General features: G+C 34.7%; 1 protein-coding gene across 1 annotated transcript; it reads left to right on the top strand.

Moving 5' to 3' along the window:
• Positions 1-26,889, top strand: LOC145673068 (uncharacterized). Its single transcript, XM_081742417.1, has 2 exons — positions 1-2,516; positions 25,848-26,889. Exon 1 carries the CDS (start codon positions 1,191-1,193, stop codon positions 2,157-2,159), a length of 969 nt encoding a protein of 322 aa, XP_081598543.1. The 5' UTR covers positions 1-1,190; the 3' UTR covers positions 2,160-2,516; positions 25,848-26,889.
• Positions 26,890-27,380: the final 491 nt, after the last annotated feature.

The raw sequence follows: 27,380 nt of genomic DNA, 5'->3' as shown, positions 1-27,380 counted from the left end.
CCCATTTAGCAAACTTCCCAATTTATGTACTAACTTCAGCATAATGTGAAGTCGAAATATTGGTTAAGGAATAAATGAGCTCTGAAAATAAATAGTAAAGAGGATCACACGAAATAAACAGGAGAACTCGCTATTGACGGTGTGACCCCCGGGGACGAATTCGTGATGCACAATGCTGCTTGGTGGAAGACGATGAGCATGCACTTGGTCGAGCTGCGGTCCTGTCTTACTGTCGTGAAGATGATGGACTCTTTCAGTATGAAGGCTGTTTCTTTGTCTGAGGATCGTACCCGTACTGCCGTACATCCAAGTTTTTTCACTAGAAATGGTTCTCGACATGAAGGACGAGTCATCCACAGCACGGTGAAGGAGCTCTTCGCAGACTTCGATGTGTTGTTCCTTCTGCTCCTGGGTCAGCAGCCTGGGGACGAACTTGGTAGCAACAGAGCGCATGTTCAAATCACACGTGAGAGCTGCCTGTACTGACACACTGACCATGGCAGCGATAGCGTGGAGTGTTCTCCGACAATTCTCATGCACAAGTTGCCAAATGGTTTCAACATTTTCGGATGTTGTGCTCGTTGAAGTTCACTCTGGTACTCTCGTCATCTTCCAGTGATGTTCTTCCGCTCTTCAAGTGTGCATGCCACTTAAAGCAAATCAAACGATTGTTTGTAGCATCGTCATACATTTACCGAATCATTTCATGCGTCTCTGTGGCGAATTTGCACAGTTTCACACAAAAGTTCACGGACGCTCGTTGTTCTAACTTCCTGTCCAATGATGAAGTCGCAGACGTGGTAACGCAGTTGGTCAGAATAGAATCAGCTGCACAGCTCCCGATGTACAGATGGAGATGTCTTTTGACACACTAACTTATGAAGAAGATCAGTGCTCTATGTGCCTTTCGGTGCAGCCTTTCGCTGCCATCTGTTGGCGTGTTACAGAACCAGTCTCGAAACTTTTTATACCATCTCGGGGGCGTGGTGGCTCAGTGGTGGACTCGCGTGTTAGCTGCCCAAGAGGTAACACGTCTTTCGCTGGTCGTCCGTCCAGTGTCGTATCGTGCGAGAGGCATTGAATGCGCCCAGTGTACTTTGTGTTTGCTTGGAATTTACGCTGACTTGATTCTAATATATTTCAGTTTAGTTTAGTGAGTTCAGTTTAGTGAGTTTATTTAGAATTATAAAATGTCTATCAAACGTGTCAATACATTAAAATTAGGATTTCGTGCGATTCCTAACCGTCCGTCCACAATAAAAATCCATGAGTTTATTCAAAATACGTTTAAGTTAAAGGAAGAACAAATACTAAGTATTGAGTTGGATATTTATCGTAAATGTGTGTATATTAAGTTATTGTCTGACTTGTTGTGTGACAAATTGTTACGAGATTATGGTGATAGTGTTAAATTTCAAGATGATAGTGGAACATACCCAGTGACTTTAGAATTAGCTGATCGACCTTTAACCTATGTGCGAATACATGCCATTCCCACGGAATATAGTGATAATGATGTCACGCGTGCCTTGTCTATCTATGGAGAGTGTAAAAGTATAAAAGACGAAATTTATGACGATACTCATATTTATAAAATTAGATCTGGACGAAAGATCGTGACTATGTATTTGTTTAAACCTATACCGTCCTTCCTGGATATTCGTAACCAGAAGTTCCTAGTAACTTATTTCGGTCAGGACCGTACTTGTTATTACTGCCAATCTAGAGATCATTTACAAGATCAATGTTTTCAGCGTCAAAAACGGGCCTTTGTTTCAACAACAACCATAGAACATACTGAAAGTGATAAGGAACGCTCTCGGGTTTCGCCAACCCCAGAAATTAATGTGGTTAAACCTGCTAATTTGCCTACTTTAACGTCAGATGTTGACTTTCCAAAGTTAATGACTGAGCTGACTACCCCTGTGATACAGGGCCGTTCTCTAAACACTACTCCGATAGTGCCAAAAGACAGTGTTCCTAGCCACCATGTTCCGGAGAAATTAAGGAAAACGTCTCTCCCAAGGATATTAGTGATAGTCAGGACAGGACCTCATCTGCAGCCCCTCCAGCTTTACATGGTACTTCTTCACTGGCTGAGTCAGATTTTCCACGGGAACATCAAGTTGTCATTGAACAAGATACAAAGAAGCTTTTGATAGACAGTGATTCCTCCTCCACTAGTGTTGTTGATGGTGATCAGAAGCTAGAGTGCATCTATAGTGTATCGGAAGTTTCCTCTGTAAGTCCCATTTTTCCAGTTCAGTCCAAGGAAAAAGATCATCCTTTCTCCCCTGTGAGTTGTCCTAGTGGGAAAAAAGGATCTGATGCCCGGTATTCCCAGGAAGCCTCCCAAGACAAGAAACGGAAGAAAGCAGGAACGGCTATAGCTCAAGTAAAACAACCTAAGAAGACGGATCAGGGACCCTTAGAAGTATCACCTAGGATCACCCGTTCGTCTGTAGCTAAATTAGTGAGTACGGAATATCTACCTGATACCGCAGTTCCTTCTTCAGGTGAGTCACTAACAGTTTCTACTCCTACCTAAACATTCAGAAACACAGTGCTTGCAGCCAAATAGTGATGTGGTATTCTGAAGTGTGTTGCTAACATTAGACAACTTCCTATAACAATATTTATGTGTACTATCTTAAAACTAGCAACTATAAATATCAACGGAATACAATCGCCAGTCAAACTTGAAGCTCTCAATGACTTTCTACTTAAATCTGAAATAGATGTAGCTTTTCTCCAAGAAGTTGGTCCAAAGATTGTAAACGTACATCCATCATATAATGTATATAATAATTGTACATATAATAGCCTTGGTACTGCAATTTTGGTTAAAGAAGGCATCCCGCTTACAAATGTAGAATTACATCCTAATGGTCGAATTATCAAAGGTCAGGTTTATGATATAACTCTAATCAATGTTTATGCGCCCAGTGGAAGCCATAATAGAAAAGAAAGGAATAATTTTTATGCAAATGAGGTAGCGCCGTTTTTTAGTGGCCCAAATAATGTTATCTTTGGCGGAGATCATAATTCAAGTATAACTCACACAACAGAACCAACTTACCATTATTGCCCTACCTTAAATGAATTGGTAAAGAATTTGTCTTTGGTAGATGTGTGGGACTTCAAACACCCAGATTTAAGGGGGGACACATTTATTACAAAAACTTCGAGCTCAAGGATAGACAGGATTTATGTAAATGATAACTTCAAATCCCAGGTTGTTTCTGTATACCGATATCCCACGTGTTTCACTGATCATCTCTGTTTAATAATGGAAATTAAAATTAATGACCAGAAGATTGCTCGGGGACGGGGATATTATCACATGAATGAAAGTCTGCTCAATGATGAGACATTTTGTCAGCTCTTTTCTAAAACGTGGGCTTATTGGCTTAAACAAAAGAAGTGGTTTAAAATATATATTGAGTGGTGGAATCAATACTGTAAGGACAAAATCCGAAGCTTTTGTAGGTGGTATTCCTCTGAAATTTATGCTGATAAGCGAAAACTTTATAATTTCTATTATAGATGTCTATTAGAGGCACAAAATGAAGCGATGACAAATCGCTCGGCCCTTATCTCTGTACGTAAATACAAAGCCAAATTATTACAATTCCATAAACAGAAAATGGAAGGGATTAGGTTACGTAGTAAAGTTCCAGGGTTTCCGGAAGAAGAACAATGCTCTCTTACACATGTGTTAACAGAAGCCAAACGTGGACGGAGGAAACTTATCACGTCACTCACAGATGCTCAAGGCTCTATTCAAACTACTCAGGACAATATTCGTAACATCCTCTATGATTATTACTACCAGTTATTTGGGGTCGCTGCTGCTACCGGCTGCGAAAATAAATTACTTGACAGTGTGCCTGCAGTGCTAAATGATGAAGACAATCAAATTTTATGTGCTCCGTTTACTAAAAATGAAGTACAAAGAGCTGTAAATGCTGCAAAAAAAGGAAAATCTCCTGGCCCCGACTCTATCTCTGGCCGTTTATATGTTAAATTTTGGGATATAATGGGCGATACACTAACATTGATTGTAAATGAATGGTTCTTTGCTTCAGAGACTATCAAGCGCCCTAATACAGCCGTCACGGTCTTTATCCCTAAAACTGTTCAACCATCTAATGTTAGCCATTATAGACCTATATCCCTTCTTAATACAGATATCAAAATTTTTAGTAGATTTATTAAAAACCGACTACTGGACTACATGGATAAGCTATTACAAAATTTGCAATATGTGGCTGTTAAACAGAAAATCATCTATCACCTTTTATTAACTATTTGAGATAGTATTACTATTTGTAATGATTGCGCTCTTAAAGCGGCTCTGATAAATTTAGACTTTAAAAATGCCTGTGATAATATTGAACACTCGTACTTATGGTCTGTTTTCAGAAAATTCGGTTTTAATGAACAATTTGTTACATGGATGAAATATTTTTATAAAGACGCTCATACGAAGTTAAATGTTAACGGTCACCTATCCAACAACATTCCCATCAAACGTTCAATAAGACAAGGTGATCCCCTTTCAATGTTGAGTTTTGCTATTAGCCTTGCTCCCCTGTTATATGCTATAAATGACCGCCTAACTGGTCTAAATATTATTACCCCTGCTATAAAGGTGGCTAGTTATGCAGATGATGTAACAGTTTTTGTCTCTTCTAAACTAGATTATTCTCTCATGATGGAATGTGTTCGTGAATATGAGGTAGCATCTGAGGCTAGATTAAATGTTTGTAAATCACATATGTTAAACATAAACAATAGTATTGATTTTAATGATATAGATACCGTCCCTCAGGCCGACAGTATCAAAATTTTAGGAATTACCTTTTATTCAAACATAATGCACACTATTGATCATAACTATACGAATATTGTAAACACACTGCGTCATTCAGGTTATGTAAATCAATCCAGAAATCTATGTTTATATTCTAGAGCTAAATTTATAAATGTTTATCTCTTAAGCAAAATCTGGTATTTGGCAAATGTATTACCTATGCCTCAACTCATAGGAAAACAAATTCAAAGTTTATGTGGTTGGTTTCTATGGAAACATTAGGTCTTTCGTGTTAAATATGATGTAATGTGTAGTTTACATTCACAAGGTGGCATCGGTCTGTTCAATGTGCAAGAAAAAGCTACCAGTTTGTATGTTACTCGCTCAATGACCTTGTACACAGACGAAGCTAATAGTGTAACACAACAACTGCTCACTTACGTATTAGCACGAACAGACAGGAGTCGACCCCTGTGTATGGCTGACCTCTCTCAAAGCTGTAAGTACTTGGAAACTGTTTTGTGTGATTAAAATAATAATAACATATATATACTAATAAATTACAATAGAAATGAGCAAAATTAATTGCACAAACACTAAATTGAATTCTCCTGACTTTCTGTGAGAAAATGTGGACAATATTTCCTTCAAATCTAACTTTATGGTTTCATAATTTTCCATAGCTAGTATGACCAATGAATTACGTCTTTCCTGGGCCAGGGGGTAGACTACTAAATATTTTTGAAAAACTAATAATTTTTCTTTTGCCCGTTTATCGTAAGTGGAAAGAGGTGATTAAATGTAACTTACCATAGTAATAGATAATGTTATTCTACACTCGAAAATACGAATCGGAAGAATTTTCAGTGTTGCCATCCATAGAAATTAAAGTGTGACCAGAATTTGAATTACTCAAAAATCAAGGTTAAGGCACCGACTAGAAAAATGAACTCAACGGTAATTGACGACTTATCATGCTGTTTATGTTCTTTGTTTACTACTTTTTAAATAATGTTTATATTTATTTTATAAAACTTACATAAATTATAACAAAATAAATAATGTTCTGTCCATCTTCTTTGTTTACTACTTTTTAAATAATGTTTATATTTATTTTATAAAACTTACATAAATTATAACAAAATAAATAAGTTATTACAAAATAAATACAAATGTTATTTAAAAAGTAGTAAACAAGGAACATAGACAGTAGGATAAGTCATCAATTACCGTTGAGTTCATTTTCCTAGTCGCTGCCTTAACCTAGATTTTTGAGTAATTCAAATTCTGGTCACACTTTAATTTCTATGGATGGCAACACTGAAAAATCTTCCGATTCGTATTTTCGAGTGTAGAATAACATTATCTATTATTATGGTAAGTTACATTTAATTACCTCTTTCCACTTACGATAAACGGACAAAAGAAAAAAATATTAGTTTTTCAAAAATATTTGGTAGTCTGCCCCCTTAAGTCTTTGTTCAGCGTAAATATGTCTATTTCTTGTGCGTTTCTTGGACGGAATAGGAATAAAAAAATGTTATTGAATTACATTGAAGTTGCTTCAGTTTGTACCAAACTCTCATGGATAAGACATTAAGTAGTAGGAGATCTCGGTCAGTTTTCCAAGATAAAAACTCTTTCCACAGAGGGCTGGAGAGAGTTCTAGTTGAATAATCCTAGACGATGTTTTACATTACCGGTAATTTTACTTAGCCGTGGTCTGATCATTAATAAAATATCGGAATTAACATTAAATTTTAAAAAATCGTTTACTAAGATGACAGAATAATCTAAATTGAATTTTGTGTATTTGTCATCCCGGCGCCCTGGGCGATCGCCGCGGTCGCCCCGCCCACGCGACAGCCCTGCTTGAGTTAAGCCTAAAAGTAAAGGATACCCTCTTAATCACAAAATATAAATATCTAATACCAAACACCACAAAAAAAGTCCAGATGTGTGTACATATATATAAAATATATACATTATTATTTTATACTTTCCTTCATTTCATTAGGATACATCTCCACCACTTGAAAACATATTCCAAACTATCCTTTTAATCGTCAACATGGATGAACATAACTACAACAAAAACTACCTCTTCTTTATTCTTATCACTTCATTCTATGCCTTATGTCGATACACTAACGTACACACAGTCACCATTTTATCTACCAACAGTAACGTGCAAAAACATCTACTCATTAATATCATCATAGATATTTTGACATTATTGGCAGGCTTTTTGGCGCGAACTGAGAAACTTCCATATCTCACTATCCTCAGTTAACCTCTTCCTCTTCACTTACGATTTTTTCTGCTGCTTTAAAACAGTCTATCAAGTGCAGCCTTTTCACCCTCCCTCTTTTTCCTGCCACCATACCTTTTTGTACGTACCCTCATGATACAGACAGTGTCTCAACCAGTTTTCTTCCTCTTTCCAATTACCTCTAAAATTATTCATTTCTTTTCTACCATTTCTAACACTTCCTGATATGTTTTCCGTTCGATCCAACAGATTTTCTCCAATCTTCTCCACACCTACATTTCGAAAGCCTCCGGTCTTTTTTTTTATGGATTTTGCGTAATGTTCATATTTTTATTCCATAGGGAACAATGCTCCAACGTGAAAACCGGAAGTGGTTGATTTGTGCCACTCTTGGTTTCAATAGAGGGTTTACGGAAAAATTGGTACCTATTCTTAGAACGTTAAATCTATTCCAGAAAAACCGCTTGTCGCTAATCGTTTTTGCTCTATTAGATCAATAATGAAACCGGAAGTGGATTTCTATCTTTTTTTGGTTTTAGTACAGAGTTAGGAATGGAGATAAAATGTATTCTTTGGATGTTTAAACGATGCAAACAGCTTCTTGCTGTCTATTACTGTTATTGCTCTATAGTGATCAATGTTGAAACCGGAAATGATTTGTTTCTACCACTTCCGGTTTGAATACACCTCTATCAACAAACTCGGTACATAACTTCTGATCTTCTAAATCCTGGCTAAAATTGATGGTGATCCATTTAGTAGTTCTTCAGATATTTTTTGTCTCCAGGATGAACGGACACACGGACAGACATGAGTTTTTGGTAAACCAAATTCCTTAAAAAAGAATTGCAGGAAAATACACGAACAAACTTGTTAAACGTAAATTTTAGATTAGAAGTTAACGTGTTAGACAAGAAGTAAATGCAGCTTGTATTTATATTTAAAAAAAAAAAATTGTTAAAATGAGTGAAGAACGAATTTCTTCCGCATTCAAGAAACTTATAACTAACCTTTGGTCGGTACAGTAAATCATGTTAAAGTTGGTCACAGTGGCGGGTCTTTAAGGAAGTCACATTGATATTTTTTTCTCACTTCAATTTAAGGGTGAAACAACTTCACACAATTCCATATACAAGAGTTAGGGGCTTTGTAGTCTAGTGTGTAGCGTTTCTTACCTTTTTTCCTTTGCGACACACCAAAGTATGTTTCAAACTTTTGCAACATCCATCCATGTGATTTTTTTTCCTAGATACAAAAAAGCAAATACATAAATATACATTTTTTAAAATTATGGATAGACTATGAGATACAAAATATGAGAGATAAGTGTGAAATCAAGTCGATTGGCGATAAATTTTTATTTTTTTCTACAGATAATTTCTTTCCGGAAGATCTTAGAAGACATTTAAAATCTCGCGACACACCAATGTGTCGCGACATAGTGGTTAAGAAATGCTATTCTAGTGGTTTGAGCGTTTGACTTATTTATGTTTCCGTGGTCGCGGGTTCCATTCCTGACTCGTGTGCCTAAATTTTCGGCGTCCACCTAGTGTCGTGAGGCAAACTGAGGAGTCACATGAATAAAGACGAATTGACCCCTAGATACAGGAAGCTCCTCATACGTCTGTTAGAGACAGTGCGTCACAACACGCTGATCACATATTCGCTGCTAGGCTATGAACATATTTCAGTTGATCGCTGACGGAAGGCGTTGGAGCGTCTCAAGCCCGCGACGGGCTGTCTCGCCACTACTGGTAGTCTATTATTATTATTATTATTATTATTATTATTATTATTATTATTATTATTATTATTATTATTATTATTATTATTATTATTATTATTATTATTATTATTATGCAAGAAGAATTAGTGCATTAGGTAAGATCTCTTCTTTTAGCTTGAAGCGATAGAAGTTACTGGTGTGATTTCTCTCAATGGAACAACTGCTCGGTTATTATTTAGGAGTTCAGCCACTTACATTTGAAGCCATGTCTACATGAATTAGTCTCAGAAGCGACAGTCCTATTAGCGACAGAAACTGTTATCTGTCCTATGAACGATCGATTCATTTACATTGAGATGATGGAAGATGATATGATTCCATCTCGTAAAATATGTTTGACTCTGGCGTTATTAGCGCCCGAGCAACCTTGGTATGAAATACGTACGTTCCAGTGATACTGTTGGTCAAATATATGTTTCCTCTACTGTGAGTGCAAATAAAACTTATTTTAATTTTGAGTTTGATTTGATATAAAACATATCAAATAACTTAACGAGACAACAGGGATATTTCCATTAAAAGTATATTCCTATGTAATTATTGAAAAAACAGTTGTAATAACCCCTTTCTTGAAGAGCTCTGTTTTCTGTACTTAATTTGATTCAAATCTAATTACTCACTAAGCCCAGTAATATATTTTATTTTGAAAAACTTAAACGTGTAACAGCTTCGCCGTGAATAAAATGAAAAAAAAAATCAATGACAAAAGACAGCTTTTGAGATCCCTTATATCTGATTGGCTATTCTTAACCAAACTCACCAATTACAATGCAGTTCACTCTAAACAATCCAAAAGATAAACAAACTCTTTAAACTACCTTCCCCCTCCCCATTGTAAGCTACTAAAACATAAACTAATTGCTTAATTTGCCTTCCTCCCTTGTTTTGACATACATAAAAGCTTGTCGTGTAGCAATCTGAAATAATCCCTTATAACTAAACGAACTGTTAAGTCCTGCGAGAGATTTGTAACTTGTGTAATAATTTCTTCGAATACACCGTGTTTTTAGATTTCTTTGATATCCTCAAATGGTGAACACCTTTTTTCCATAGGCGCCCAGTGGGCCGCCCCCCTGGCTCCTAAAAAAATTGTATACGTAGTAGAGCAAGCCACGTATATTAAATACCAGATATACCAGACGTGATACAGCAACCATGGAGATGCCCCTGCCTAGAAAAGTTTCTTCGGGCGCCCCTACCTCTTTCTGATTTCTTTCTTATACCATAAACATATTCAATCTAAACTTATGTTCCCTATCATTTTAACATGATTTTTTAAAATTATGTTAGAATCATAGACAAAGGCGGAACTACTCTAAATATTTAATTACTTCTCCCCTTGATAGAGTCAATGTATTTATAGAAATTAATTCAAAAATATAATATTAGGAAAAAAGTATAAAAGATCGTTAATGTAATGAGAGCATTCTCACGTATTAAATTCAGGTAGAACGAAATTTTTCATAGTACATTTTGTTAAGTTCTAAATCACATTAATATAAAAGAAGTTAAAGAAGAGAGAACCTTATATTCTTGCATTATCGTAGTATGAACGAATCAGTGACATAGGACAATTAACGGATCGAATCGGTCGCTCATAGGACAGTTAACAGTTCCTGTCGCTAATAGGACTGTCGCAAGTGGGAAGACACCGTCTACATAGACTTACGCTATTTTGGCAGCTTCTGGAAGTTGGTCATATTATGTGAAATCAAGGACAACCAAATTAAGCTTGTTTCTATTTTCTTGCTGTGAAGGGTAGATCGGATAAAATAAAAAGAAAAATCAGAAACAAAAAAACTACGAAATTCTTGCTTTTTTAAAACCAACTTCTGGTATTATTATTCGTTTAAAAGCTTTATTCCTTTTCTTCCTTTAACAGCTAATTTAAACCTTTCAGAACGTTCCGTCATTAGGGCTAATTGAAACCTAAATGAGCCCTCTCAATCAGTTTGAGATGGCATCGTTGATAAAGCCATTATTGAATCAGTGGTGTGTTTACGATACCCATATATTTTTCTTTTTCTTTTTCTTTTTTCTTTTCTTTTTTTTATTTCATCATTGAAAAATCTCTTAACACCCTCCCTTAAGAAAGATACCCTAATTAAAAGGAATTCAAAAAAAAGCTCCCTTGACTATTAGTATGTATAAAGAAACCAATCATAGTCGGCGGCATTCCCTTCTCCTACTCGTACGAAGGCGTTAACAAGTATGACGAAGGGGAGGAAGAATATAGGAACGGGTATATTCCTTCCTGTGCTCGGCTTGTGTTTAATGAGGATAGATGTCTTTGGTATTGCATCAAAATGACTCCAATGTTTTGAGTTCCTATTTCTTTTTTCCTCTCTTTCCTAATTTATATTAAGAAGTTAGGTTTACCAAAAAACTACTTTATATATCGGTGTTTGCTGCGTAAAAGGTGTTAAGTCGAAAATGATCTAAACCTTTGAACGTTGAAACACTTTACTTTGAAGGGAACATTTGATGCAAAATTTAAAACATTCAAGTGCTCGCCAACAGGATTTAGATTTCTGGGCTTGCGGCATCAATGGCCCATCACCTGTGACTAGGGATGTGCAGTTTTCTTTTCTTTTATCCCTAAAATCGGTGTTATTTTTCGCGATTTAATAAAGCAAATAAGGGTTATTTACTTTATTTTGTAGTGGTTTTGAAAAGCAAGTATATTGTAAACACAGAGAAAGTGGTCTGTGAAAGCTAATTAAAATAAACTATAATCTTAAAATTAAACGAATAGTTTTCAATTTTGAAATCTTAAATTTAAAAGAACAAATTATATTTTTGGACTTACCACCTGAGAAAAATATAGCTCGATATTCCTCGTAAACTTGGATTTATCTAATGTATGATTTGAATATATGTATCAACTAAAAAGCACATTGCAGTGTTTCTTAACATTTTCTTTACTTCAAGAAAACAATCAATTCACGATATACTTATCTAAAATGCAATTCATAGCATAATGTTTCTTAAGATTTTCTTCACTTAAAAAAAAAAATCACAATATACTTATTTAAAACGCAATTCATATCATTATCACCACACATTTTCAATTAATGGCGAATTTATACCATCTGCAATGTTTCTTATTTTTCAAAGAACAAAATTGTCAATTGGAAGCTGGCAAAGATATTGCTTCAAGAGCACAGGGAGCAAAATCTCAGGGGCAAACTTTCACTAACCAACCGCTCTAAAAATAATAGGACTGATGCTCTGGGAATCACATTTTGTTCAAAAGAAACTTGTGTTATGTTATTAGTACTACCGACCAATATAGCGATTTCGCGAATCTATCGCTTTATGCAGTGCATTTCGGTGTTATTTTTTTTAAAAGTACCCAATTCCCGTTATTTCGCGATTTAAAAACACCAAAAACGGCCTTATTTAGATACTTTACTTAGCCTTTTTCAAGTTTTCGATGTTATCGTTAAAACGAAAATTTCACGTCCCTACCTATGAGAGATGACGTCCCTCGGCGAGCACATTCTCCGAGGAAACAGAAGGAAGAAAGGATTGGAGAAGGAATAGTTGAGTTGATTTTGAGTTTAACGTCCCGTTCAGCGGCGAGGCTATATGAGTCGTGGACCTACTGATTAACGTGGAATTCGAACCACATGAGCTCTTCCCCTGGAATCGAACCTGAGTCTCCCACGCCAAAGGCGCGTACACTAACCGCTTAGCCACGAAGGAGCTCTTGGGGAAGGAAGAAAGCAGCCTGGAGCCTATGAGAAATGAAGGAAAACCCAGGAAAAACTCATTCAGGATGGCTGGCCGGAATGAAGCTTTTACACTTTTTCGACTGAGTGCTCCCACCGGTATTCGAATCCGGGGCCGCTCGCACCGACGGCGAGAACGTTAGCGACTACGCTACGTGGGACACTGCTCGCCAAAGGTGTAAGTCGCTTAATAAAATTTAAAATACAAAACTGGAATGTTTAAATCCCATTTTTCTCAGATTACAATTTTTGGACTTAATAACTTTTATGTAGCACGCACAGATGTTGACTCTGTCTGTCCGTGCATTCGTCCGGGAGACACAAAATCTCTGAGCTTTTTTGAATTTTTTTGTGCTACTGATACAAAGCCTTAAGAAGAGATACAATCTTCACCTGCAACTCTCTACTAAAACCGGAAGTGGTACAATATTACTACTACTTCCGGTTTCACTACGGATTTCTATAAAGCAAAAAGGGTAAAAGATAGCGAAAAGCAGCTTTCTGGAATCGGTTGTGTCCGAAGAATATTTTTTATCTCTAATTTTATTTCTCTAATGCAACAGGATGTTGTAAAATTTACCACCAATTTCCAGTTTATATAATAATTTTCATATAACAAAAGCAGTAAGAGACAGCAGAAAATGACTTTTTGATATGATTTCACCGTCCAAGGAATGAATTCTGTCTCTGATCTTATAAATTTATGTACTACAAATGGAACTTAACAGTACAGATAGATCTACGACCGTTTCAGTACTGACTTCGTATAGATTGGAAGTCTACTGTAGTTTTACACTGTGAAACGAAACAAAACTTATTTAGTCGCATCTAAAATTATTTTCTTTCATTTCCCGATTTTTCGTTCCTCATTCGTTTTCTCTTTGTTTCTTTTATCACGTACTGATCTATTGAAAAGAATTTCACCCTTTGCACAACGAATCTGTGAGGAAACAGGTCTTCTTAGCACGCCAGTAGTCGGAGTCGAAACTTAGGTTCTCCAGTTTTTCGAGTGACAAAAATAATTGAAGAAATTGTTTATATATAGCTATATTTTGAAAGCTTATAAGCGTTGCCTTTTACTCTTAAGAGTCTTCATCCCGGCGAAATTAAAATACCTCTAATTTTACAGTAATTATGTGGTATCTTCCAATAGATAAAAGATAATTGAAATATGGAACAAGAGCGCCCTAGACAATATTATTTTGCGTGAGGTACCGTTATCACGTCACCTAGTGGCTTTCCTTTTCAGCTGTTTAGAAACGCGAAAATAAATGCCGATTTTCAAAATGGCTCGAAATCGAAAGCAGATAATTGAGTCGTGATAACGGTTTCTCATGTAAAATAATATTGTCTAGGGCGCTCTTGTTCCACATTTCGATTATCTTTTATCTATTTGAAGATATCACATAATTACTGTAAAATTAGTGATATTTTAATTTCGCCGGGATGAAGACTCTTAATTGGAAAATTTTTGAAATATTAGATATAATTTCAGATGCAACTTTTCTGTTATACAATGTGTAAATAAATACTTGAGGTCCACAATGTCAACCTAGCCATTCTATCCATCTGCAGATAGTTAAGTTGGGAACTTCTGCAGGACCCATAAAAATTGTTTAATCAATTTGCAAACACAGAAATCGACTAATTAGTTCCTGAATGGATCACGATAATGTATTGTGTCATTGTATGCTGGTCAGTGGTGTATTTAAGGCGGGGCTTCCGGGCTTAAACTCCCCCCGAAATTCAAGAAATTATTTTAAAGTAAATTGAATATCTTCCAGAATTTTCATATTTCCAGCAGTAAAGTTAGCAAAGCCCACCGAAACAAAATCGTAAACACGCCACTGGTAGTAACAAAATTAAGACAAAAAGCAGCAAAGATGTGTTCTTTTTCTTTATTTTACATGAAAAGTAAAAATTGTTACAATTTCTTGCTATTCCTTCCAAAGTTTTGTTCGTAATATATATTATTCGTAACTGGCGAAAGGAATAATTCATTTTTTATTCCTAGTTCCTGTTAACGAAGCGTGTAAACAGATTTCAAATTAAAATGATTTGCGTAAACTTATGATATAACTATCATAATCTGGGTTCTGGCTGGCCTTCTCTCCCCCCCCCCCCCAGTTTTTACTTTCTAGATCCTCCACTGCAGGACGTAGCTTAAATTCAAAGTTCTACGGGTACGAGACCTTGCTGGGTGAAATTTTAACCTTAATTTTATATATAGTATCATATGATTTTGTATCCGAGGATACCCCATAACGAAAAAAAAAAAAAAAAATCAAATAAAATATCGTTTGAAAGTTGCAACTAAAATATTGTGGTATAGCGACAACGTACGGTTCTACCTTGTGTGTATACAAAATGACAGACTAAAGTCAATGTTCGTCCTTTTGTGTACCGAAGTAAGAAGGTAATGAACAATTTAATAATATCGTGAACTAAACGGTAAAGGTACTAATCAAATCTCCCCTAAAATAAAATATTGCCATTCTTCCTGTCCTTTTTCTTTATCTCCACAGAGAGTAGTTTTATATAGTACAAATTCTTCATTTGTTCAACTAATAGCGAAATTGATTTTACTATTTCCTTTCTGAGAATTTCTAATCCAATTGGATAAAACACATCAAGTGACATACCTGTCAAATAAATATTGAGTGACTCATGAGACACTCGGTATATCGTGTCAATGACATTTTTCCTTGTAGTATCGTTCACAGAAATTTGTATGCTGCTGTATTTGAAAAGAAAAAATGAATTTACTTCATATCAGTTCGTTGACACGTTTTGGAACTGATTTCAAGTGTGACGTCATGAAATAATAATGAATACCCTTTGTTTTCTTCACCGGATCATCTTGACCCATCCTTCTCCTGCACTAAAATCGAAGAAAATGCTTCCATCTTGCAAGGAAAGGTATTAATTTAACACTGGATGTCTTCACGGAGAAAATGTTCTACGGTAAATCAACATAATATTAGGATCAGGGTGGTCATTTCTTACAACTTACCGTATTGTGTTAGTTTTTTTTTTTAACCGTTACAGTTTGGAATCCATACTTTAATCACTTCCTCAAAGGTACACTTAAAAAAAAGGAGAAAAGAGAATGAACTGGAATGTTTGTTCGTAAAATGAGTAGGCATTGGAAATTTCATTCTTATTTTCCCCTCTCTGTTAAGTATCTCTGGAGATCTTTCTTCTGCTTTAACAATGCTCTTAGTATTATCTACTTTTATGTATGTTTGTTAAAGTAAAATCTTGCAACTTAAATTTCATACACTTCCGTATAAACTAGGGATGGTTAAAATTTTCCGAATTCGGTAATTTCAATTGTAGGATTTCGAAAAAATTAAGAATTCGCAAAAATTCCGGAATTTATAAAAATCCGGAATTCAAAAAATTCGGAATATTTCCGATTTTACTTTCCGGATTCCGGAAAGTAAAAATTCCGGAATTGGCCATCCCTAGTATAAACTAGAGCTCTATTTGTTTCTTTACAGACTCGTAAATCCAGTGACAATAATATAATATTTTTCACATAATTTTTGCTCTAGCTTATCGTTGTACTACTATAAGAATTATTATAAACGTATTTAAATTGCGTATATGCATAGGCAACGTCAGTTATTTAATCATTTCTTCAATTGATGCAGGAGTGGTTCAGTACTGGTTCGAGACTTACGTGCTGTATATGTTGCGCCTTTTAACAGAAAAGTTAAGAACTACTGCGTTACACAATTGATTGCAGGATATTGAATGAAGTCTTAAAGTCTAAAATGAAAATAATAACGATACAACACTTTTAAAGACTTAGAAAAGCCCAATTCCTCAAGGGCTTGGATGCAACCGCAATCCACCCAAATTTATCATTCTTCCTTCAAATGAACCATTCCTTCCAACGAACTTACTTTTCTCCCCCTAACTTATCATTCTTCCTCTAAATTTACCTATATCCCACGAATTTATCATTCTTCCTCCAAATTTATTATTCTTCCTCTAAATTTAGCATATCTTCCACGAATTTAACATTCTTCATCTAAATTTATCATTATCTCCCACGAATTTATCATTCATCCTCCAAATTTATCATTCTTCCTCTAAATTTGAGCACTGCACTTTTAACAAGTTCGATCTTTCATTTTTCCTTCCGTTTTCCGACTATAGCGGGTGAAGTTTGATACGGAAACAAATAACGTTAACATAATAGAGGGCGAGTTTTATTGTAATAAACTGTATTTTTCAACTCTTATTATAAATGAAAAATATCAGTCTGTGAGTGGTGCTAATATGCAAACTTCAAAACACTTAAATATTACGTGTTGCATAAATATCTACGATAAATATTTATGTAATTTTAATAAACGAGCTTGGATGGGAAAACTATTTAATATAAACGTAACATGCCTGTTTATCAGTCATATTAATTCCCAATAGTTCACAGTTGGGCTAATATTTGTTGTTAGCTGCGCTACTTCCTACTGACGCCAGTAGATGTCGCTAGCGTGCAGATAACTTGCAAATGGGCCGAAAGGTTGGGAAGAATAACTCGTATATAATAATTATATTTTGCGATAGTGGAATGTATACCCGAATCTAATTATAATTGCCTACGAGATAAGGTTGTTGAGGCTACCTTATCACAAAAATTCTGTCACATCTCAACTTGGGGACGACGATAGACCTAATAATTGTATTGTTTTAGAGAAATTCGTTGTATGAAGATTTAACCGTAATTTCCGTTATTCTTGTAAACTTACGATGTCTGGTACTTTTGGAATTCAAATAACTGTCCAACTCACTAGGAATGATGAACCAACACTATGGAGGTCTTTGCCTCGCTGGGGATTCGAACCAAAGACTATCGGAGGCTAGCTTCCTAACCATTCAATTACCTGTGCCATTTATCAATATATCAGTTGTATTTAGGTGAAATCCTGTCTATTCCTTTGCAAATGCATACAAGCATTCTGCACTATATGTATTTTCTTTCTGGGTTGCAATAGGCAATAACTGCTACTATTAGGGAATAAGTATCACGACATAGCAATTCACTTCTAGAAGTTAACGACTTTGAAAGCTAACTTTACTATTTAATGAAGTATACATAAGTACTTTAAAAAGGATCATTTGTGTTTTGATTTATGTCAATGGTACAAGATCAAGATTTAAACTTTTAGAAAGTAGAGACTGGACAACTTTAAATATCATTACAGTTGATTTTACAACTGCTCTTCGTCCTTGTTAACACTGAAAATTTGCCATCAGAGTAACGAAAAAATCTTATATTTCTTGTTTTTAAGTTCCAATACAATGCATTATTGTTGTAATTTCATGGGTTGTGGGTCATGGAAGACATAAACTTTTGATCTCGTATGGTAACTAATCAATACATTGTAGATGTTGTTTGTTCGTTTGTTTCTGGTTTAACGTCCCTTTTATCAGCGAGACTATATGAGACGTGGACTTACAGGCGCGTACGTTAATCATATAACAAAGAAAATCTCGACACATTCCACGATGTTGATTGTTACTATTTAAGCATTCAAAATGAGTCTACTGATTTTTTTTTTTTATATATTTCATGCTTTTATTTATTGTATCATCTGATCACATAGGCGGTGCCAGAGCTTTTCACTTGAGTGTGCGCAAAGGTAACTAAGTAGAACTTTTAATATGGGTGTGCACAAAGATAAATAAAGAAAACTTTTCGTATGGGTGTGCACAAAGGTAACTAAAGAAGAACTTTTCATATGAGCGTGCACAAAGTTAATTAAAGAAGAAAATTTCATATGAGTGTGCACAAAGATAATCAAAAAGGACTTTTCATATGAGTGTGCACAAAGATAATTAAAGGAGAACTTTTATATGAGTGTGCACAAAGATAGAGGAAAACTTTTTATATGAGTGTGCACAAATATAATAAAAAAAGAACTTTTCATATGAGTGTACACATGGGTAATTAAATCAGAACTTTTCATGTCGGTATGTACAAAGATAATTGAGCAGAATATACAAGTAGGTGTACACAAAAGTTGTTCATACAAGTACACATGTAATTGATTAATGACAGTAGGAAATTACTTTTACAGTAGTGGTTGATGCTATTTACTAAACAATTATCTACCATTAATATAAATAGTGTAAGATATATATACTCTTTATTGTATCTTTTAGCGTTTATATATTTGTCAAAATATTTGGGTAGGCCCGTGCCTACCCGGCCTACCCCTAAAGCCGCCACTGAGAGGGGTAAAATGAAGTTTTATTTTTTAAAATCAAAAGATTCAATCGGCCTATATTTCAATCAAAAAAATCTTATAGGCCTTATATCTGGAGAACTACATACAGGATGGCCCAAAAATAGGTATACAGTACCTTACTGATTAGCTCATCTATTGTTATCCTTCAGGTAGACTGAGTTTCTTTATTATTTGTTCTTAATGTGTTTTTACTTTCATCTTCAGCTCGGAAGAGTCGAAGCAAATAAACCCATAAACTAGAATGTTATACTTGATCAATGCAGGGATGTATACCTACTTTTGGGCCACCCTCTAAAGTGTAGCCAAACTCAAACAGCCACTTAATTCAGTGTGATGTGCTTATTCCATTAAAAGAAAAACCGAAAACTCGATAGAGGAGTCGTTCAAAAATTTTGTGGACCCTGATCCAAAAACTAATTATTGGCAAAGATTGCAATATTTTGATATATTTTTTGGATCATTCCTAAAATTCTTGTTTGAAATGTGTATCCCAAGAGAGGTAAAATGAAGTTATATATATATATATATATATATATATATATATATATATATATATATATATATATATATATATATATATATATATATATATATATATATATATATATATATATATATATATATATACCAAGAATAGATTATATCACGGAATTCCCTGAAGAGAGATGAAACTTTACATATAAACCTCTCACTATTTCAGCATTTTCGATAAAAACCGCTCCTAAGGGGGGAAATGAGGATATTTCTGTTATATATACTCAAATTTTCCTTTCTTTATTCAGGAAGTATCACAGAGGCGGATCCAAGGAGGAAACTTTCTTGTTTTATATATAAAGAAAACTCATCCCAGAGTCTCGAGCTCTTAAAAGGAGCTCTAAGTAGCAGTATTACAACCCAGCGCCCCCCCAGAAGTCCGTCCTGGATCCGCCCCTGGAGTAATTTTCAATAATATTCAGAATATCTGTACTATATTCATTAAATCTCATTCTTCCCGTGTAAAGAATAAGGATTTCTTCATTGCACATTTTCAGCATACGTAGCTCCAACAGTGTCCAATATTGTACCACCACACTTCACCGTTATGTTTAGTGATAATAGTGCGTTTTAAATCTGTGCACACTTGTATATGGTACTATTTAAACAAAATATTTTATGCTGAGTTGGCAATACTGCGTCACCTATGGCAACATTGTTTGTGATTTTCGATAGAGCATTTTGTTCTCATTAAATTGTTCAACTTTTGTTTTGATTGCTTTCACGGTTTTCAAGATATTTACTTTAAACGTACATAATTCCATGATATAATTTTTTGGATATTCAAATTTTGAAGCCCCGTAGCTCCTATCTTTCTGGTCCATAGCACTTTAAATTTTGCTCGTTTTCATTTGTCATGATGCTCTATTAGATGTGTTATATGGCAATCAGATTTGAGCGACAACTTGTGAGACCCTCCCGTGTGAGAATTTTCAATCTGGACCAATTTCTGATCAGTTAACATGCATCGGATCTTCCCTTATATTTCCTATTTACTATAAGAACATACAGTGACAGTACAACAAGAAAACATCCAATTATGAGTGGTTCAGCACAAGCTCTAAACACTAATTCTGTAGGCTTACACATTTGCAATGTAATGTGTGACACTGATGGTGCTAAATAAAGATTTTCCATAATTATTTAAATTTAATATCCGATAATAAACGAGCTAAATATATTTTGACACTTAATGTAACCAACTGTATAAATACACAAAATCTAATATATCAGGGGAAATATTTAACTTTCAACATTTGTCATATTTTAACATATTATTTACCTAATTGTTTGCTTTTTCTATCTTTTCGTAATTTTATTTATTTTTGAAATCTTTTTTACATATACAAGTGTTTCTTTTACTCTAATGTTTGCAATCAAGAGGTAATACGTCACCGTTTTCGCTTTGTACTTAGGTTCATAGGGTATGTTGTTTAAAAAATAAAATTGCGATCACCATGACAACGAGAAGGATGTGACGTCACACTATTTCAGTCCATATCGTCGCTTGCCACTTTCATTCAAGGGTTTGAGGGCTTAAAAATTCAATGCATACATGCCAAAAGTTCAGAACGAAAGAGACAAACTCTAATGTTCCTTTACTGCTACCACTTTGCTCATTCGACATCAGGCTAATATGGATACAAATAGAGGTATTTTTATCTCTTCACTTCATAGACAGCAGCGATGAGAAACGGTATTTTTGCGTCTATGTGAAACATACGAAAGAATGGCTGAGTTGCAACTAATAACAACACTTCGAGCGATACATCTATACAAAATAATGATTAGGAGGACGTAATTCACTGCAATTTGCATGAAAACTATACTGTTAGCATAGATTTTTATGTGAAGCAAATGTACGGGTTCAACTAGACCAGGGTTTCTCAACTTGGGGGTAGCGAACCCTAGAGGGGTTGCGAGAGCGTTTCATGAGGTCGCGAAGATAAGTGGAAAAGATAAATATAATTAGAATCTAATATCGGAAAATATTTACAAATATTATTTTAAATTTTGCTCTGATAGACACTTTTTTTATACATAATATTAAGAACAAAAACAAACAAATAAAATAGATCTACTGAGCATTTTCAACAAGTACAGAGTTGTTCAAAAATCCGTTTAAATGAAAAATGTACAAAGTGAAACTAATAAGAACTGCATGTTGAAATACAAGCAAAATACAAATGCAACTAAACCTGAATATTGAAATACAGTTAAAATTGTAAGATAATGAGATACCTGAGCATGGTGTGATTTCACTAGTGCAGCAATGTCCTACTCAATCTTCGTGACGCACATTATCAAGTCACTTTCAACTGATAAGCGATTTCTTGTCTCTGTTTTTAATGCTTACCATGGAAGGAAAATCACTTTCACACAGGTGCGATGTAGCAAATGTAATTATTACCTTTAAAGCAGTAGATACTAGACCAGGATATTCTTCTCTCCTCTTTAGATAGAACTTGTCCAAGTCTTCGTTACAAAAACCAGTTGCAAGGACTTGTCGCACGATAATTCGTCAAGAAGTTGTGGGCTTAGATCAGCTACTTTGATGGCCTCTTCAATGAAAGGGTTTAATAGCCATTTTGAACGAGCACTTTCATCGTAGGAAATATCCACTATATACAAGAAATTGATTCTACTTTTATAGAAATAGATGGATATCGTGAGAGCTCCGCAATAGGTATATTAAAAATCCCACACAAGCTTATTACAAACCAGGAATTATAAGGGGATCGCTGGCAAGAGGATGTGATAAAATGGGAGTCGTGATAGGAATTAGTTTGAAAACCACTGAACTAGACAAACAAGTTGAAATAATCCAACCAGTGACAAGGCACTTTTTCAACGTATCAACTCACCTTTAAACATTAATCTGATTGACTTTTCAAGAGTTCGATTGAGAAGTCCAAATGCAAACATCATTTCACCGTATGCTCGTGGTCTATCCTGAAGGATTATCATTTCTTTTGCCCAACAATTTGCGAGGCGCTTCGCTCAGGAGCAACATGAAGCTGGAAACTATGGTCAACGATTTATTTGATTCAAAACTTAGTGAATCTGTCATCGATACATTAGCATGGTAATGGAACATTTGCAGGAAGCTGCAAATAATGGAGAATAATGGAAAAGAATAACTAGTGACTAAATTAAAGAAATAAATATCTGAATGATCTTTTCTTGCGATCCAATTAGATAACGATTTGGATATATTTCTTAGTTTCTTTACTCTGCGTTTACAAAAAATAACTTTTGAAGGAATGGGTATAGGGTCATTTGTACAGAAAATTATCAAAATTACACTTTCTAGTTATTACAAAATAAATAGAAATATTATTTTTAAAGTAGTTGATAAGGAACCAAGATAACAAGATAAGTCATCAATTACCGTTGAGTTCATTTTTCTAGTCGCTACCTTAACCTAGATTTTTGGGGAATTCATATTCTGATCACACAGTAATTTCTATAGATGACAACATTGAAAATTCTTCCGATTCGTATTTTCGGGTGTAGAATAATATTACCTATTATTGTGGTACGTTACATTTCATTATCTCTTTTCGTTTACGACAAACGGGCAAAAGAAAAAGCTTTTGCATCAGTAGACTATCCCAGGACTCAGACACTGTAAATAGTACAAGTGATGACTTAACTGTTGTTGAGGATCCTAAATTCAATTTCAGTTCAGATTAACAGATAAGTGAGTAATAGATAGAACTATTATTATTATTATTATTATTATTATTATTATTATTATTATTATTATTATTATTATTATTCAGTTGTTAGTTTCTCTGGTCCTATCTATTTTCTTTGATAATCACGCAAGTATAAGAAAATAGCCAAGATCTTCAATGTTGACTGCTAGCCTACGTCAAGTCCAATAACACTGCTAACCAGCGTATTTACCTCCCTATCTGCACGGTCATCAGACTTCTTTCGTGGCAACTACTTTAGAAACCTTCTCGGAGCGGTGGAGGGGACACTTTCAGATATAGACAGGGCTGCCCACAGGGGGGACGTATGGCGCAAGTTGCGCCATTGAGAAAAATTTTGGGGGGGATTTTACTCTACTTTCGAACTAGCAATTTTACTGTCGGAATAGCATTAAAACACGATTTTGAGAAGCTAATTTTCAAAAATTTTCCGGGGTGAACCCCCGTACCCCCGGCTTCGATACTCGATGAATGAAGTACCGCGCAAGTAGCCGTATGAAAGGAAAGGTTCGTTCGTTTTAAGAGAGAAGGGCCGCCCACAGAAGGGATGAATGGCGCAAGTTGTGCCATCGAGAAAAAAATTGGGGGGAATAAAAAAAAATGGGGAAGAATTTTACTCTAATGCCGAATAAGTAATTTTGCTGTCGTCAGAATAACATTGGAACACGGTGCGATTTTTTTTTTTTTAATCTCGAGAATGAATCTCCCTACCCCCTGCTTAGAAACTATGAATGAAGTACCGCGCAAGTTGCTATATGAAAGGATGGCGCCAAGTTCTGGTGAACAACAGTTACAAACCTCAAGGAATCACTTTCAAATTTAGATTTGAAAACTGCCTATGTTGTGTGTTGAAAATTATAAAGTAGTTTGACATAATTGTGAGCTAGTGGTAACCATACAGACAACAGCCAAGTTTCAAATCTAAATTTGGAGTGAACCAGTGAGTGTTTGTAACTGTTGTCCACCAGAACCTGGCGCCTATTTTTGTGATTTCAATTCTTTTTAAGGCCACTCGTACTTGGCTCTTTTACAGGAATGTTTTTTGTTTGATATCACTTCTTTTTGTAGGCTAATTTCGAAGATAACATTTTCTTTTGGTATCAAACTGTCTTACTTTTCATGTACAAGGAAATTATATCAATATTTTGTAAAGAAAAAAATACTACTACTAATTGTAAAAAAAAAAAAAGAATACCTGTGCCATACACAGTGTGTAGAAGTTTTTATACCCTTCAATATCCTTATAGAACATATTTAGTATTGTACACTACCAAGACTACTAATAAAAGTAATGCCATTTTTATAATTACTACTGCCCCTACTACTACTACAAGCATTCTATAATACTACTACAGGAAATAAAAACAACTACAAAAATAACAATTACTAGTACCATAAAAACTACTGCTACACTGGACAATTGTTTTTAAAGGACTTGAGTTTTGAGGAGGGAAGAGATTATTAGTTTTGGGGGGGAGTGCGCCATGAGCTTTGGGGGGGATGGGCACCCCTGGATATAGAGTAGGCGCGTCCAAATTGAATATGAATTTTAAGGGATAAATATGCAGTTATATTATTTAGTTTTGTAACATTTGACATTATCTTTAGCGTAACTAAAAATCAACAGGGGGAATTTTTACCTCCGTCAAATTGGCTAGATGGAAAGCATTACATCCAAAACTCAGTGCGTCTCACAACATATAGAAAATGATAATTATTATCATAACTAGGGATGCACACGAGACGAGACGAGACAGAATTTTCCTGTCAAAATTCGAGTCGAGACAGAGCTCTTCCAATAGAGAAATATACATTTTTTGAGTCGAAACATCACTTTTACAGCACAATTTCGAGACGAGACAGCCTCAAATCTTGTCTCGTGCGCATCCCTAACCACAACAGCTGACCTTGTCTTTGAAGTAACCAGAAGCCGACAGGGGATCGCATTTTCAGATAGAAAATAGCGGGGGACAAAATTAATATTGTTTTAAGAAATAAGGAAAAAAAACTACTAAAATTAAAAGTAATATTCAGGTTATTTTAATTTCAAGAGGTAGTTTATTAAAAATATTAGTTTTATATTAATTAATATCATAACATCTTACTTCTGGTTTTATAGGTAGACAGAAATAGAGATTGGGGAGTAATAATCCTAGGGAAATTTACTGCCCCCATCCCCATGAAAAAATATAATTATTTTACCCAAAGTGAGCTCACCTCTTCAGAGATAACATGTAATGAAATCAAGAGGTAATTTAACACTTGATTTTGTCTTTGAAGTAATCAGAAACCGACAAGGAAGGGTAGTAAACATTTTCAGGGGGTAAATATTTCCGGGGGGAGGGACAAGAAACCCGGTGACACCGGAAGATATTAATGGGTAACTCCAACTTAACCTGGGCTAAACCTAAGCACGAAAACTTGAGTAGCAAAGTGAGCCTATATGGGTGGCCTTTGAGGTTGAGGTGAAAGAATCCATTAATCAGACGAGAATAATCGCAGCTTGAATAACGTTCTAGATATAACAGAAATATAATAATTCCTTTTGTTTCACTACAAGAAGAAGAAAAATTAAAAAAATCTAAACTTGAAATTCTTCAAGTAAATTATGAGTAAAACTGTTAACTGAACGTCCGTTTTTCCGCATATTACATTTTCTACAGCTTACCAACGGAAACGAATCTATATGTTTAAACTACTAATAAAGTCTATTTTTTTTTCAGATAGTTCCTGTACTTGGCATTGTGGGTAGAACAACAACTTTGAAAACAAGAAGACGACTTTTTCCTACACAAGAAGAAGAAATAAAGGATTATCAATCTTTAATTAAAAAGAAACCGATATATTAAAAAAAGCCGTCATTAACATGTAAAACAAGGCAACAAGCTAGAAAATAATCTATAATAAATTAGTTTTATGAACGTTTTAAACATTAAGAAGTTAATTGCTCAAAGACGTAAATTTGAAAATACAAGTGTATAGAAGAAAAACTTTACAATTAACTGAATAAAAGTAAACAATCCTTATGTCTTTTTTTATATGATTTTTTTACATATAAATATTTTACTTTACAAATCGTGTCTCCAGCTTGCCAAGAGGAATCAAAAACAACTGGAATTTCTTTTCTCTCTCTCTCTCTCTTTTAGGAAGACATTTCGGTAAGGAAGAACCTAAAAAGAGGCGTTTTCTTATTATTTTCTGGCCTTTTTTTATATATATATATATATAGAGAGAGGGGTTTGTCACAAAGATGAGATAAGTACTTGTACAAGTTCGATAAATATTAAAAGTTGTTCCTGTTATATTGTGGGTAGAAGATGAATTACGGGGTCATCCTATAACCCGTTACCAGAGATTATTTTTTCTATGCATGTGTGAGATTTTGAGACAAAAAAATTGAGAAAACTAGAATTTCTTGCTGTTAAATATTAAGTACACAGGCTACTTCAATATAAACACCTCACACTTTTAAATTAGTATTAATTTCAAAAACACCGCATGTCTCACCAGACAGAACGGTACATGCAAGCAAAATACAACAAAACTAAGGGGTCATTCATATGGACAGAAGTTAAGTGCACTCCCTGATTTGAAATACATATATACGTATATATAAATAAATAAAAATTAGTAGTATAAATATACCGTTTACCAAACATTGTTAGGGGCATCAAATCTAGTAGGAGGCGCAGGTGGGTAGGTCATGTACCCAGAATGGAAAAAAGTAGGAACGTTTTTATAGTTTTTAGCTGGAAGTCCAATCAGAAAATGACCACTAGGAAGACCTAGGCGAAGATGGGAGGACAGTATTAAGATGAATCTCGCAGAAATAGGAATACAAAGTACAAAATGGATCCACTTGGCTAAGAACAAAAGTCAATGGGGAGTTTAGTTAGTTTTAGTATATTAATATATCTATTAATTAAAATGTGGACTACTTATATCGGTGGAGAATCTAGCTCCTTTCTTTTTTTTATCCCAAAACAAAACATGTAATAACACCACTGACCTAAAAGACAGCTATTCAAATTTTTATATATTTTTATTTTATTTTCGAATGATGAAAAAAAGAGAAGGTATAGTAAACGTGAAATAAGTTGAATTAAAAAAAATCATCGCCTTTCATAACCTCTACATATCGAAGAAGTTATATTCGGATTTCTAGCGGTCTATTCGCCTTTCACGATATCTGTACACTATATTCAATATAGTCATCCAAACCAAATTGTAAACTTAAGATTTTTTCAGGAAGGTTT

Source organism: Thermobia domestica, chromosome 16 (assembly GCF_964235325.1).
Source record: "Thermobia domestica chromosome 16, izTheDome1.hap1.1, whole genome shotgun sequence".
Taxonomy (NCBI): domain Eukaryota; kingdom Metazoa; phylum Arthropoda; class Insecta; order Zygentoma; family Lepismatidae; genus Thermobia; species Thermobia domestica.
The sequence above is the reverse complement of the archived record's forward strand: the minus strand, read 5'-3'. Positions and strand labels throughout refer to the sequence as shown.

Excerpts from the sequence above, each read along its gene's own strand:
- LOC145673068 (XM_081742417.1), top strand. The coding sequence starts at position 1,191 with ATGTCTATCAAACGTGTCAATACATTAAAATTAGGATTTCGTGCGATT.